Raw genomic sequence first — 14,076 nt, forward strand, 5'->3', positions numbered from 1 at the left:
TTTCAAGGTTTATCCACACTGTAGCATGTACTTTATTCCTTTTCATGGATGAATAGCACTTCATTGTAAAGTATATACCACAATATTTTTATCCATTCATTCGTTGATGGACATGTGGAATGTGTCTTTCTCCTTTCAGGATGCTATAACAAATACCACAGACTGGGTAGCTTATAAAACACAGAAATTTATTCCTCACAGCTCTAGAGGAGGGGAAGTTCAAGGTCAAAGCACCAGCACGGTCACATTCTGTAGAGGACGCTCTTCCTGGTTCACTGCCAGTGGCTTCTCTCTATGTCCTCACATGATGGAAAGTGCGAGGGAGCACTGTGGGGTCTCTCTTACTAGAACAATAATTTCAATTCGCAAGGTGTCCACCCTGATCACGTAAGCATCTCCCAAAGGGCCCACCTCCAAATGTATGTCATCATCTTTGGGGATTAGGATCTCAACATGTGAATTCCGGGGAGACACAAACATTCAGACCGTATTAGGCTGCTTCTACCTTTGGCTACTGTGAAAAGTGCTGCTATGAACATACTTGTGCATGTACTTGTTTAGCACCTATTTTCAATCCTGTTGTATAGATACACCTAGGCGTGGAATTGCTCAGTCATACGGCAATCTAATGTTTAATTTTATGAGGAACTGCCCAAGTGTTTTCCACAATGGCTGAACCATTTTACATTCCCACTAGCAATGTATGAAGATTCCAATTTCTCCATATCCTGACCAACACTTTTTATTTGCCATTATTTTCTATTATAGTCATTGTAGTGGGTGTGAAATAGTACCTCATTGTGGTTTGGATTTGTATTTCCCTGATGACTAACCATGTTGAGTAACTTTTCATGTGCTTTTTGGCCCTTCGCATATTTTCCTTGAAGAAAGGTCCATTAAAGTCCTTTGCTCATTTTTTAATTGGGTTGCTTGACTTTTGTTGTTGTGTGGTAAGCGTTCTTTATATATTTTGGATACTACACCCTTATCAGATATATAATATGCAAACATTTTCTCATTCTGAAGTTGTCTTTTCATGTTCTTAATAATGTCCTTTGATATACAGGAGTTTTTAATTTTGACAAAGTCCAGTTTATCTATTTTCTCTTTTGTTGCTTGTGCTTTTGGTGTCATATCTAAGAATCCTTTGCCAAATTCAAGGTTATGAAGCTTTATCCCTATATTTTATTCTAAGTGTTTATATTTAGGTTGTTGGTCCATTTTGAGTTAATTTTTGTATATGGTGTTAGGTAAGGGTCCAACTTCATTTTTTTTGCATGTGGATATCCAGTTGTCCCAGCACCATTTGTTGAGGAGACTATTCCTTTCTCTATTAAATGGTCTTGCCACCTTTGTAAAATGGCTATAGATGTATGGGTTTTACCCTGAAAAATCTTTTAAACATATTTGTGCTGGGTAGAAAGATCCTAGGAGCCTCATCCTTTCGGTGTCTTTGTTAGATTCTCCCTTAAGTGTCTACTAATTGCTAAGCCCAGCAAAGAATAAGGCCAGTCTTTGCCCCTGGGGACCCAAAGTCTGGTGGCGATGGGCTCAGTCACACAGAAAGATCATCTCAGTCACACGTGGAACTGTCACCGTGGAAGGGAGCTTTGAGCACTGCAGATCCTACATGATAGGTACTTAGCCCAGCCGGGGAGTTCAGGAAGGTTTCCAGGAGGAGTGGGTACCTGAGCAGAATCTCTAAAGAGCAATAAAAGTTGTCCCCTCTGCCCTCCTCAACACCCCAGCACACGAAACGTTCTCTCTGTCCCCCAAGATCACATCCATGTAGGCTCTGGGTCCTTCACTGGGCTTCCAGGGCTGGGTGCAGCCCTCAGCCTCACAGGCCAGTAGTCAGAGGTTTGCCTGCACCCTGACACTGGAGGAGGTGATTCCACAGATACTTCACAGATTCCTCTAAAGGCTATTTCAGGATGAGGGTCCCATCCACTCCCTCACCCCAGCTCCTCTTACTCTGTCCCTTGGAATTTGGTCTTTTGAGAAAGGCAGAGCATCAGTGCTGGAAAGGGCCTTAGGGGGTATTTGGTCCTGGGATTCGTGACCGAAGGAGTCCATGGATGAGCTTCAGGGGTCTGGGGACTTCTGAGCATGCAGATGTAATTTTCTACTCTTCCAAGGGGGAAAGGCCCATAGCCTGCATCAGATCTCAGAGGGGTTCATGACCCACAAGGTTAAGAGCCATTGGTGTGCTCTAAGTGTAACAGGTGACCCAGAGTATTATTTTCAGTCTCCACAGAGATGGCAGCAATGACATCAGAGGGAAGCATTGGGTAGAAAGCCTCCCAGACTCCTGAGCTCTTGTACTTCCCAAGACTTATTGTACCCTGACACACAGAAGAGGACCTCCTTAATACATGAAAGGACAGTGAGATCAATGGAGGCGACCCCTTAGGACCAGAGGCCCCGCCCTCACAAGGCCCTGTCCCTGTTGATCGAAGGGCTATAAATGCAAGAGCTCTGTGGACACCTGTAACACAAGATGGATCAGATATTTAACTATAGGTCTGAATTCTGCTGACCAAAGCCAAGAGATTTGGAAACTCATCCAGCCCCACTACTGACCAGAAAATCTGAGTCCCTTCCACACACACACACCAAAAAAGCACACAAAACCTGCACCCAAATCTACTGAACGATTTGATTTAAATTTCTCTCTAGTAATCTATGCGCCCATCTTTCTGGTTATTTGATTCAACTTTCCTCCTCCTCCAGGAAGCCTTCTTTGCTTAGCCCCTCCATTTTGGTCACTTCTCAACATTGCTGCACGAGGCTGCCCTTCCCTGATTTGTATGAGTGCTTTTCATGTGTGTCTGTCTCTCCCCTCAGCCTGAGATCACCCCCAGAGCAGCCTGCTCTGGTCAGCCTCCAGCCTCCCGAAAGGCTTGTGCCCTTGTGTGAGTTGGGAAGATCATCATTAAGCATGGGCAATTTGAGAGACTGACACACTGACAGGAGTGTACTGACGTTACTCAGGGACAGTTTATTGAGTATACAGCAAAAATTCAGAGTCTTTGACTGAAGCAAAGGAGGGACTGGGTGTTAAGTATTCTTGGGAATATTTACATCAAGAGCCACGACTTCTGGGCTGGGAGGTACCACCAGAAAGAGATCAAGCTCCCCTTACTGAACATACCTGATGGTAACAGGAATTGAGAGTCAGAAACTACTGCAGAACACAGCTCAGAGAGAAGACAAATCACATGCCCACAGTCTTTGACAAAAAGGCAATGTAATTATGCTGCCCTCATCAAAAGAACCATGAATTGACATTGTCTTTGTTAAAGAGGCAGTGACACACCATGAAAGGAACATAGACCCTGGGGTCAGCCAGGTCTAGGCTTATCTCCTGACCCTGAAACTCCGTGGGTGACAGGAACAAGTTCTGCAGCCTCGCAGAGGATGGGACTTCTTGTCTGTCCCAAGGATGTTGATTGCATCTACCTTACAGGATGGGTAAGAATTAGAGGCAATGCTTATCGGGAGACTGGCGCATAGTAGGTGCTTGACATACACTAGTAGCTATTACTGCTAATAAAGGTGGCAGTAATGACACAAGTGGCAGAAGATTCCCAGTTCTCTTTCATTTGGTTTCGTGAATATGGATATGGCTGGTTGTCTGAGAGTATACACATTTTCTCCTAAATAATGGAGTCATTCTGCAAAAACCTTTCCCTCTCCCCTCCCCTCTCTCCCTCCATTCTTTCTCCCTCTCCCCCCTCCCTCATTTTCCCCCTCCCTCCTCTCCTCTCTCTAGGGATGATGATAACTTCCCAAGGCCAAGAAGATAATTATAGCTTGTGCCCCTAAGCCCCCTGCCAATTGAAGGCAACAGGGAGAAATGAGAGTCCACAGGGGACCTGAGGAAACAGGGAGGTGATGGCTCTGATCAGAACTTGACAGTAAAATAAGCCACGGGGTGCAAATGGCTGAGCGCACTGGACTTGGGGTGGAGATTTGGGGTGTGGCAGACATGTTCGGGCAGGGTGGCAGCAAGGCCATCTCTTCTCCCAGATGCTGAGGTGAGTGGGGCCCTGTGGCTTATCTGGTGGCTTTTCTGGCTGGGGTGCTGACTGGAGCGCTCTTGCCTTGAGAGTCCTTCGGGCCTCCCACTCGGGCCCCTTTGCTTGTGGTCTGCCCATGCTGGGTACTGCTGGAGCAGCCTGCCACACCTCTGGCACCAAGAGCGGCACTTGCAGAAGAGCCGGGGTGGTAGCTGCTTGCACTGCTGCTGCTGCTGATGACGGCTGAGGAGGAAGGGCCAGAGCAGGGAAGGAGGGCGGCTGGGTCAGCCAGCAAGGGAGATGGCCCCCTAGTTCCCACAGCAACCCTCAGTATTGAGAAATACCACAAAGAAAAAAGTCTAAAAAAGAAAAACAGAGAAATAGTACAAGATGAATGGAGGCCCTGTTGTGCACCCAGCTTTAGGTGAGATGAGGACCACACAGAATGGACAGGCTCCCGACCCTCCTGGAGATTCTAGGACCATTTGGCTCCCGAGACCATATTTTCAACCCTTTCTCTTGATGACACTGCCCCAGGGGAGAGCCAGAAATGACATGGGGTGGCATGACTTCAGTCACTGTTTCCACGGGACAACAGAGGACTAGAACCAGGTTTGCTTTAAAGCCAGAGAACCTTCACCAGACAGTAACAGCTTCCAGATGGGGGAGACGATGGGTGAAGGTGGCACCGCCTTATCCTCAGCTTTCCCACCAGCCAGAATTCCTACCTGACCCATCTCTCAGAGATACTCACAGATGCTCACAGAGGATGGATTTTCCCCAGACATCCTGAAAGATGGAAAGTTAGAGAAGAGAGAAGACCACAGGGAAGTGTCTAGATTCAGCAAAGTCTTGATGGGCTCCTGCTTTTATATGTATATTCTTTTAATTGATCCTTATAACAACCCGTGAGATGGAATTTATAATCCCCATTTTACAGGTAAGAAAATAGAGGCACAGAGACATTAAATGATTTACCAGGACCAGACAGCTAGTATGTGGCAAACCAGTAATTAATCCCAGGTCTGTCTGGCCCCACTGGCTCTTTTCACAGTACCACACAACTACCTGAGCTTCGTGGCTCACATCTGACCTCCTCTTGCAGGAAGCTCCCAAATGGCCCCTCATCCCATCAGGGAGCCACCCATAGCCCCTTCTCCCTTGGCACTGTGGCATTCCCCACGCGCAGCCCCTCACCGGCTCTCCTCGCCCTCCAGCAGCTTGCGGTAGGTGGCGATCTCCACATCCAGGGCCAGCTTCAGGCTCATGAGCTCCTGGTACTTGCACAGCATCCGGGCCAGCTCTTCCTTGGCCTGGTGCAGGGCGGCCTCCAGCTCGTCCAGCTTGGCCCGGGCGTCCTTCAGGGCACAGTCTCCCCGCTGCTCGGCATCCGCAATGGCCGTCTCCAGGTTGGTGCACTAAAAGGCAAAGAACAGAGAGGTCATCAGAACACAAAATAATTTTTAGATCTTAAAGGGTAGGTAGCACAACCCCCTCAGTTTACAGATGACGCCCAAGGTGCCAGTGAGAAGTACCTGCAGAGCCAACGTGAGAATCTGGATCTCCTCTATTTTCTATTGCAGACAGATATTTATAGGACTTGTGAAAAGCTGTTGGAGCTGTTGCATTTCAGAAATGTAAACAGAGACTTTGATGTTTGCAAAGTTGTCTAGTGCCTGGGCTTGGAGGTCACCAATGGCTGTAGGTTCCAAGTATGCCAGGTCCCGAAGAATCATGCTGAGACCCCAGCATGGATGGCTCTGAGGATCAGATAGCATGCCAAGTGCCCCTTTGACCAGATTCCTGCATGCAGGACATCTCCGAGAGGGAGCCCTTCCTACCTGTCAGCACTCAGCGTGAGGGCTTCTGGACAGGGAGGGTCTGTCTAAATGTTCCCCAAGTCTGGCCAGAATGGATAAAGGAGGCTTTCCTTAGAGCAGGAGGTTAAGGGCCTGAAATTAGACCCTCAGCCTCAGAAACTGGGCTCTGACGAACATCTAGCAGCCCTGTGATGACAAGTCCTAATGGGGAAGCACGGTCCTCCTGGAGTCTGCGAATCAGCCTTACATACGGTCACAAAGCTGTCCTCACGTTCCCCATATTGCCTGGCACGGAAAGTTGTGGGGCACGGGGAGGAGAGCAGATTCTGACCTTTCAGTCTGGCAATTCTGCCACTGGCAGAGTTGACCTGGATTGAGTGGGGAGGACACCGGAAGGATTCCCACCCACCCAAAATCGTCTCCCCACTGACCTGATGTTTAAGGTTTTGCTGCCTCCAGGTAAGACAGAATACCCCAGGTGACATGGAAATGGTATCGTGGCCCAGGGCAAGGGACTCAGGAGGGCTTCCCTCGCTGTCATCCTCACTCTGTCACCAGGACCATGCCCCACCCTGAGGGCAGGAACTTAACGTGGCCATAGAAGCGTCCAGATTCACACCCCACACACCCCACATGTACTGAGCGTCCAGGGGGAGGAGGAGGAGGCGTGGAGCCTGCCCTCTGTAGGGCACACCTGGAGGGGATGTGGGCAGATTTGGTGCACACAGGAGAGTCTGATAAAGAGGGGGGAAAACGAAAGAGGAAAGCTGAATTCTAATGCTGACTCTGCTAAAAAAAAAACCAGCTGGGGGCCCTGGGTGAGTCACTTCCCCTCTCCAGCCCAGTTTCCTTATCTAAACTGTGGAGTCCGATGAAATAAGCTCGAGGCCCCTCCTGGTTTTGAACAGGGTGCCTGCTCTGACTGCGGACGTTCCCCGAGGCAGGGTGAGAGAGAGGCACTGTGTATGCTCAAGGGGTTCCAAGCCCAGGTGGTGGCGATTTGCTTTTTGCTGAAAGGCTCCGGTGTCTCCATCAGAGAGGGTGAAATTGACCTCTGGTGTTCCCTGCGGGGTTGCTGCCCACCTGCTTCCTCACGGTCCCCGTCTCACACCACATCTTCTGAAGGAGCCGGGTCAGCTCTGATATCTCGTTCTTGGTCTGCCTGAGGTCGTCACGGTGCCGGCCGGCAGCCAGCTGCAGCTCCTGGATCTGATTCCCCAGAGACAGGAAGTTGGTAATGAGATGACTGCCGAGCCCCTCAGTCACGGAAGGGGAAGGGTCCTGAGAAAACACGTCCACCGCTGGAATGAGCCTGGGGAGGCGGCTCTGGAGCAGGAGATGACGGAGCCCGGACCTGGATATCCTCCCAGCTGTTTGGTGGTGCTCCTGACCAAGAAGTCCACCTGCTTCTTTCAGCAGAACCTATTTGCTGGGCTTATCCTCCTTTCTCCTCACCTTGCCTACAGTCTTTCCTGAGCTGGATAAGGGAAAGAAGCACTTCACATTTATTAAGCACTTCCTAAAGGTAATAAGAGCGCTGACCCTCTCCACTCATTTAGCATCTCTTTAGAGAGGCATCTTTGAAAGGCCAGGTTCTGCTAAGGTACTGGCGATACAGCCGTGAAGAGGGTAGGTAAGGTCCTTGCCCCCATGAAATCTACATTCTCCTGCAGCCCTTTTGTAGGGACAGGCAGAGGGCCAGGGAAGCCAAGGGCAGCATGTACCTTTGGGGTGGTGGCATTTTTTACTCCGGACTTGTAGCTCCAAGCTTCCCCTGTCCCCTTGGCCAGTCCTTCAAAGAAGAGCGGCTGACGTGGCCACGGACAGAAACAAGGAAGGTGTGACCCGGTTGTTGGTGGGATTTGACGAAGCTGCAAAGGAGTGCTAAAGACCCCCAGCTAAAGGGTCTTCTCGGCGACAGCACTGAAGGGGTTTACTCCGAAGCATACGTCCCCTGACCCAGGAGCCTCCTAGAATTCTGCTTTCTCCTCCTGGAAGTCTTCCCACACTGGTCAGAAAAGAGCTCCTGGCTTCCTCTCCTCACGTCTCTCCTGCCCTAGCTCACCCAGAGCCACTCGCCGCCATGTCTGTTCCTCTCCTTCTGTCCCTTGGCGACATGCCCCAACTCCTGGAACTATATTTCCTTTATGACAAGAACACCTCGCATTTTTCTTCACCAATGATTGGCTATCCTTCTATGGTGGGTGTGCCCACGCACACCGGTTTTGTAATTTATTTTTCATAATGGTCTCCGCCAAGAATTTTGGGGGGTAGAATGTCATTAAACCATCGCTTCTAATGGCCTTTTCATTCAGCACATCTGTAAAGATACCTCTCGCATTCCCTGGTGGAGTGGAGGTGTCCCTTCCTAGGAAAGGAGAGGATGGTGGAGGAGGGACAGTCCACGCTGGTGCACACCTTGCTCTGGTACAGGCCCTCGGCCTCGGCCTTGCTCCTCTGGGCGATGTCCTCGTACTGGGCCCGGACCTCGGCGATGATGCTGTCCAGGTCCAGGTCCCGGTTGTTGTCCATGGACAGGATGGCGGTGTCACTGGCATGAGCCTGAATCTGGGACAGCTCCTGAGTTGAGAGGTGAGGACAAAGTCAGGCTCTCCCGGCCTCCTCTCCTGCCCACCAGTTGTCCGCTCCTGCAGCCCCTGGCAGAATAAGCCAAAGTGGAAGGAAGAAGGGCCTGCTGGAGATCTGTCTGTTGGAGCCGAGGGAGAAGGCTTACAGTAGCAGGACATGGAAAGCATTTCCTTCCATTCACAGAATCAAGAACCTGTGCTTTAGGAGGACTTCATGGGATCACGTGTCCCTGCCTGCGGGCAAGACCACTGTCTTGGTCAGATGGGATTGTCTCCTGTGTGTGGTCTCCGGGGACTAGGGTCCTACACTTCCATCGTCTCCCAGTGCAGGATTTTGCACCTTCTCATCAAAACACCCTTCCTTCTGTTTATCCTAAATCCCTCCTAGTGGCGTCTCCTTGGAAGAGACAGATGAAGCCCTCGGTTGGGAAGAGGAAGGATGGAGAAGGGGGAAATGTCCTCACCGCAACGTATAGACCCTGGAGGAACTTGATGTCTTTGTCCAGAGAGTCCACTTTGGCCTGGAGCTCCACCATGGCGGTGTAGGCTGCATCTGCATCCTGCCAAGAGGCACCCAGAGCCATCGGTCAATAAAACCCTCATCCCGTCAGCTACCCTGTCCCTGCCCCAAAGCCATTTGATTTTTTATGTTTTGCCCACAAAGGGAAGCATATTGTATAAAATCACTTTATATTGCTTTTCTCTCAGACTCAGTGAATCTTTGGGACTAGGGAAAGGAGAATGAGGCCTACTCTTCCTGTTACACCTGGAGAAAACAAAGCCCAGAGAGGTGGAGTGAGTTTCCTGAAGTCACACAGGAAGGCTGAGCTGGACCAGAATTTCCCAATTCCCAGACCAGAATTCTTGCCTGTCTCTGTCCATTTCCTGGGTGTATGTCCTGCCTCTCCAACATCTGACTCCATCCCCATTCAGGCACCAGCCACCTGCCAGAAGGCGTGGGCTGAAGTCCTGAGCAAAGTTGGTTAGTATCGGGGTACAAGAAAGACGAGAGTCCATAGGCTGTTCTCTCCCTTACCTTCTTGAGTACCACAAACTCGTTCTCAGCCGCTGTGCGCTGATTAATCGCCACCTCATACCTGTGGGCAAGGAGAGCAGATAGCAGAGGCCTCAGTCCCTGTGGCCAAGTAACCTCCTCTTCCCACTGGTTGGGTACATGCTCAGAATATAGAGTCCCCACAGGATCTCCTGGAGGCGAGTACTGCAGAGGCTGGTGGGGACAGTACCACGTCCCTGAGTTACCTCACTTTCCTTCCACTTGCTGGATCTAGGGAAATAGCCAGGTGCCTATTCGGCTTCCCCAACCAGCCGCTGAACCCGTCAGTGGGTCAGTGAGCACAGGAACTCCTCCCTCCCCATCACCCAGGTAAGAAGTTCTCATCAAATAGGAGAGGTCCTTCCCCCACAACCAGGGAAAGGGTGTGAGCCCCTGAGCCTGGTGCTGGCTCCCTCCCCTCCTAAGGTGGCACAAAGACTGGGTGAGCGCAGGAGCCTCTGGGAACATGACCCATGACCTTTGGTGGCCCCCGCTCACCTCTTCTTGTAGTCCTCCACCACGTCCTGCATGCTCTTCAGCTCCGAATCCAGCCTCACCCTATGTCTGGACAGCAATTCGAGCTGCTTCCACAGGGTGCTAGTGTAACCCTCAAAGATGGGCTCCAGGTTCTTCTTGCAGCTGTTCAGGTCCAGCTGCTGCAGCAGCTCCCATTTGGTCTCCAGCATCTGGTTCTGCTGCTCCAGGAACCGCACCTGGAACCGCACGAGAAGTTATCATGTCCCATGGACATGCACCATTGACTCCCCAGGTTATGTAGATTTTCCTGAAGTTATTTAGCTCGAGTCCTTACTCTCCACTCATGGAATTTCATGTAAACTAGACCCTTTACAAGGGTTCATTCCATAGCCTTCTGAACAAAACCAATCACTGAAAACTCACTGAAGGGAATTCCACAGCTTTCTTCTGTCACCTAACCCAGGCCCCAGGCGATGTTCTTCCCTGAGTCTCAGTTAGGTGTTTCTTCTGTACCATGAGTCCTTCCCTCTGAACTGTTCTGCTTCTATTAGCCCTTTGTCTTCTTTAAAGAGCTGGAGGTCCATCCAGCTGTCACTTCTTAAGTTTTCTAAACAGCTACACTTTACCCCGTTTCCCATCCTTCCCTGTAAAATCCCCAAAGAAAGCAACACATTCATTTATTCTTTTGTGCTACTTAGCTTACAGGTCTGTCCTTCTCCCTCTGATGTTCAGGGAACCGTTCCTGAGGTCCAGGTGCAACCTGTCCATCTACAATGCCCTGTCCACTCCCAGGCAGCCAAGAATCGCTCGTATCTCACTGGACTGTTCTATCCTCCTCCTGTGAAATCTACCTTGTCAATGAAGGAGGCGAACTTGTTGTTCAGAGCTTTGATCTGCTCCCGTTCCTGGGCACATACTTTCTGGATCTTGGGGTTCGGCTCCACGTTGAGGGGAGCCAGGAGGCTCTTGTTGATGGTGACTTGATAGATGCCCCCAGGTGGGCACATGGATGGGCACAGAGGCCCCAGGGCCACACTGCCAAACATGCTGCCAGCAAAGCCAGTGGCCTGGCCCCCTCCATACCCAGAGGCAGGCCGGAAGCTGTAACCTCCATTCCAAACACCACCACCAGCCACATTGAGGGAAATACACGGATCCCCTCTGAGGCTGTAGAGGCTCTGACTGCTGAAGCCAGCGCCAGCTCCTTTGCCAGCCACACGGTAAGAAGCTGCTCTGCCCACAGCCTTCCTCAGCACCACGGCTGAGTGCCCACTAAAGCCACCCTTGTCACCACCAGACTTGATGTTTAGTTGTCGACTCATGGTGGGAAAGAGGGAGTGGACAGAGCTGGAGAAAAGCAGTCCCCCACAGACAGAGAACACTGATGGGGCACCCGGAGTGCTGGCTCCTTATATCCTGTGGAGCTCTGGACACCGGAAAAGGGCGTCTCTCTGCTATCTCCTTTCCTCCTGCTGAAGGCCCAGGAGCCCTGGGCAATTCGTGGAACAGAGATTTCCAAGCCCTTTCCAGCAACAAAGCGCCTCTGATAGCGAGTGGGATATGCTGCCCTTGCAGACTGGAGCGGTCTAATTGCGCATTTATCTGTGCTTCTAATTAAGGACCTGGAGAGTTATCCCTGCAAGAGATCTCCTAGCTTTCTTTTTCCAGGGTTGCCTCCTTCTAGCTTATCTATCAGCAAGGAGCAGGAGAAATGCCTGGCTTTATCCAAGAGGGCTCATCCGAAAACCCCAGGTTTCTCCCCAGAGGTCCCATCTCCCTACTATCTGGTCTTGTTGAGGAGCTGGGGTGTTCATGCCAGAGAAGAAGAAACTCAGAAAGGACTCAATGGGTGTCTTCAAAGATATGGATTCGAGAAAGGAGTTCCAGGGGCCGCTCTCTGGGTCACTCTAAGAACCACAGCTGTCCAGCAATAGCACAGACCCCAGGAAGATAGCGGAAATGGCTGCACGGCTCCCCATTAGGGACAATGTCTGAGGCTTTCTGTACTGGGCAGGGCCTGGACGGTGCTGCCCTTGATGTTGCCTCTTCAATAGTGAGAACTTTTTCAGGCAGCTGGCAGTTCCAGGGGCTGAAGTTTTTCTCCTGGACGAGATGATCTCTTCCATCCATCGTAGGAGGTCAGCCTTAGGAGCGGGGACATTAGCTCTTCTCTCCCTGGGGAGAATGTCTGCCCCCATACTCCCTGGGGAAACACTCCATGCCCAGTGACCAAGGTACAGGAGACCCTAGTGCTCAGTCCTGGGTTCAGGGTGGGCTGTTCTGCCGGTTTCCTGATTCACCTCAGAAGCTATTCAATCTTGGAACAGAAGAGACCGGCCCTTTATACCTCAAGTGGTCCTGGGTTGGGGTTGGGGGTGAAATGTTAAATTATTTCAGAAACAAGCATCAGTAGCTGCCCTAATGCAGGACTCTGACCACTTCTAGAACTAAATTGGGAGCCTTGACCTATTTGCGTCACCCACAGAGCAGTAGCCAACTGCTTTGACTGCTGGAGAGGGTAAGGGGGAGATCGTGAGCTGGGCCGCGGAGCGGGTATAGGCCAGGAATGCAGCCTCACGGGGTTTTTCCCTTCAGTGTTCTCCTCTCGGCCTCGGAAGCAGTGGTGGAAGCTCCGTTTCCAGGGACCCTGTCTCCCAGCCTTCCTGGCAGGGCGCAGCCCGAAGGCATGAGAAGGCCTAACTGAAGTGGGTTCTTATGCTCTTCTCAACCCGATTGTGAGTGCTGATGTTCTGAATGCCAACAAACGGTGCAAGTCCTTCGACCAGGGTGACCACCCTGTGGCCCCGGCCCCCCCCCCCGGAGCCTGCAGACCAATGAGAGCAATCTCTGCAAAGAACTTAATCTGGGGCCAAAGCTTGAGAACAGCAAAGGAGCGTTGTGAACAGCGATTAGAGGTGCACTGGGGAGGGGGGCTAATTTTGATTAGGGGTTTTAGGGACCTCCCGAAGGCCAGGCGTATACCCACAATGGCACGCACTGCAGGGGCTGCCTGAGTAAGTGCTCCCAGGCAGAGGGGATTGAAGGGTGACTTGCAGTAGTGGGAACAATGGTGGCAGCTGGAGGCTCAGCCGTGGCCACAGGGACGGCAGTAACAACAAGAGTTAACGTTGATTGTTCCTTTCGCGTGTACCAGACATCGTGCCGAACACCGTGAGAGTTTCTCATTTAACCCTTAGGTTACCTTTATAGCTTCACTTAATAGTTGAAGATACTGAGGCTTAGAGATGTTGAGGAACTTGCCCAAGGACAGTCAGCTAGGAAGCCAGGGCTAGGACTGGAATTCAGGTGCGTCTGGTTTCCAAGTCCATGTTCCTAACCATCGCCATCACGTATTGCCATAGAGATGAGAGTCAGGGCCAACAAGGCAGAGGCAGGCACAGCCGCCACGGGCTCGGGGTCCCTCGTGTTGGTGTTCCTCGTTCGCTGTTGAGATGAGTTGATAACACGAGGAGAAGGGCAGGTTGCCCCTGAACTGGGAGCTCATCGAAGGCAGTTGCTCTAGATTAGACGCCACTCTAGTGTTCAGAGAGAAAGTCAGCCGAAACGAGGATGGGCAGAAGATGGAGAAGACTCACTTTCATGCAGAACTATTGTATTCTAGACACCTCCGCCTTGAACTTCCCAGGAGCTGGGCCTTCTCTGAGGGCTCCCAATGGGACATATACATGAGCTGAGTCTCCTGGGCCAAGTTTGCATCTCTACTGCCTGGCTGAGTATGAACCCCAATCTACTAGGGCAGCTAGACCTCTTACCGGGACCTTAACAAAAGATCATCTACGAAGTAGGAAAGGTACAAGGCGGGATCCTCAAGGCTGGAGAACACTTATGGCAAATAAAAAGCAGAGTTTCAGGTGCCCAGGAAAAATGCTGCCGAGTGAACTGAGGCCACCCACACTGTGAAGCGATAGGCTGGGGAGAGCCGGGACCAGGGCGGGGTCCCGGCACCTCTTATGTTTATCCCACACACTCTCAATGAGTGCCTCCCGGGGCCAGGTCACGTGCTAGGGGCTGGTCAACAAGGCTCTAGTGATGGTAGTGACAGTGATGATGGCAGTGGCGGTGGTGGTAGTGACGCAGAAGAAAGGGGAGGAGGC

General features: G+C 51.2%; 1 protein-coding gene across 2 annotated transcripts; it reads right to left on the bottom strand.

Annotated features, from left to right (window-relative positions):
* Positions 1–4,059: 4,059 nt before the first annotated feature.
* Positions 4,060–11,283, bottom strand: KRT74 (keratin 74). 2 transcript variants are annotated; one of them, XM_033117500.1, is made up of 9 exons: positions 10,813–11,283; positions 9,983–10,197; positions 9,467–9,527; positions 8,895–8,990; positions 8,261–8,422; positions 6,926–7,051; positions 5,220–5,440; positions 4,777–4,811; positions 4,060–4,265 (listed from the first exon to the last, which is right to left on the bottom strand). In XM_033117500.1, the coding sequence occupies exons 1-9, from the start codon at positions 11,281–11,283 to the stop codon at positions 4,060–4,062; spliced, it is 1,593 nt and encodes a 530-aa protein (XP_032973391.1). The 2 variants fall into 2 exon arrangements, with proteins under 2 accessions (XP_032973391.1, XP_032973392.1); XM_033117501.1 differs by lacking the exon at positions 6,926–7,051.
* Between the last annotated feature and the right edge of the window lie 2,793 nt (positions 11,284–14,076).

This window comes from Rhinolophus ferrumequinum, chromosome 10 (genome assembly GCF_004115265.2).
Source record: "Rhinolophus ferrumequinum isolate MPI-CBG mRhiFer1 chromosome 10, mRhiFer1_v1.p, whole genome shotgun sequence".
Classification (NCBI taxonomy): Eukaryota; Metazoa; Chordata; class Mammalia; order Chiroptera; family Rhinolophidae; genus Rhinolophus; species Rhinolophus ferrumequinum.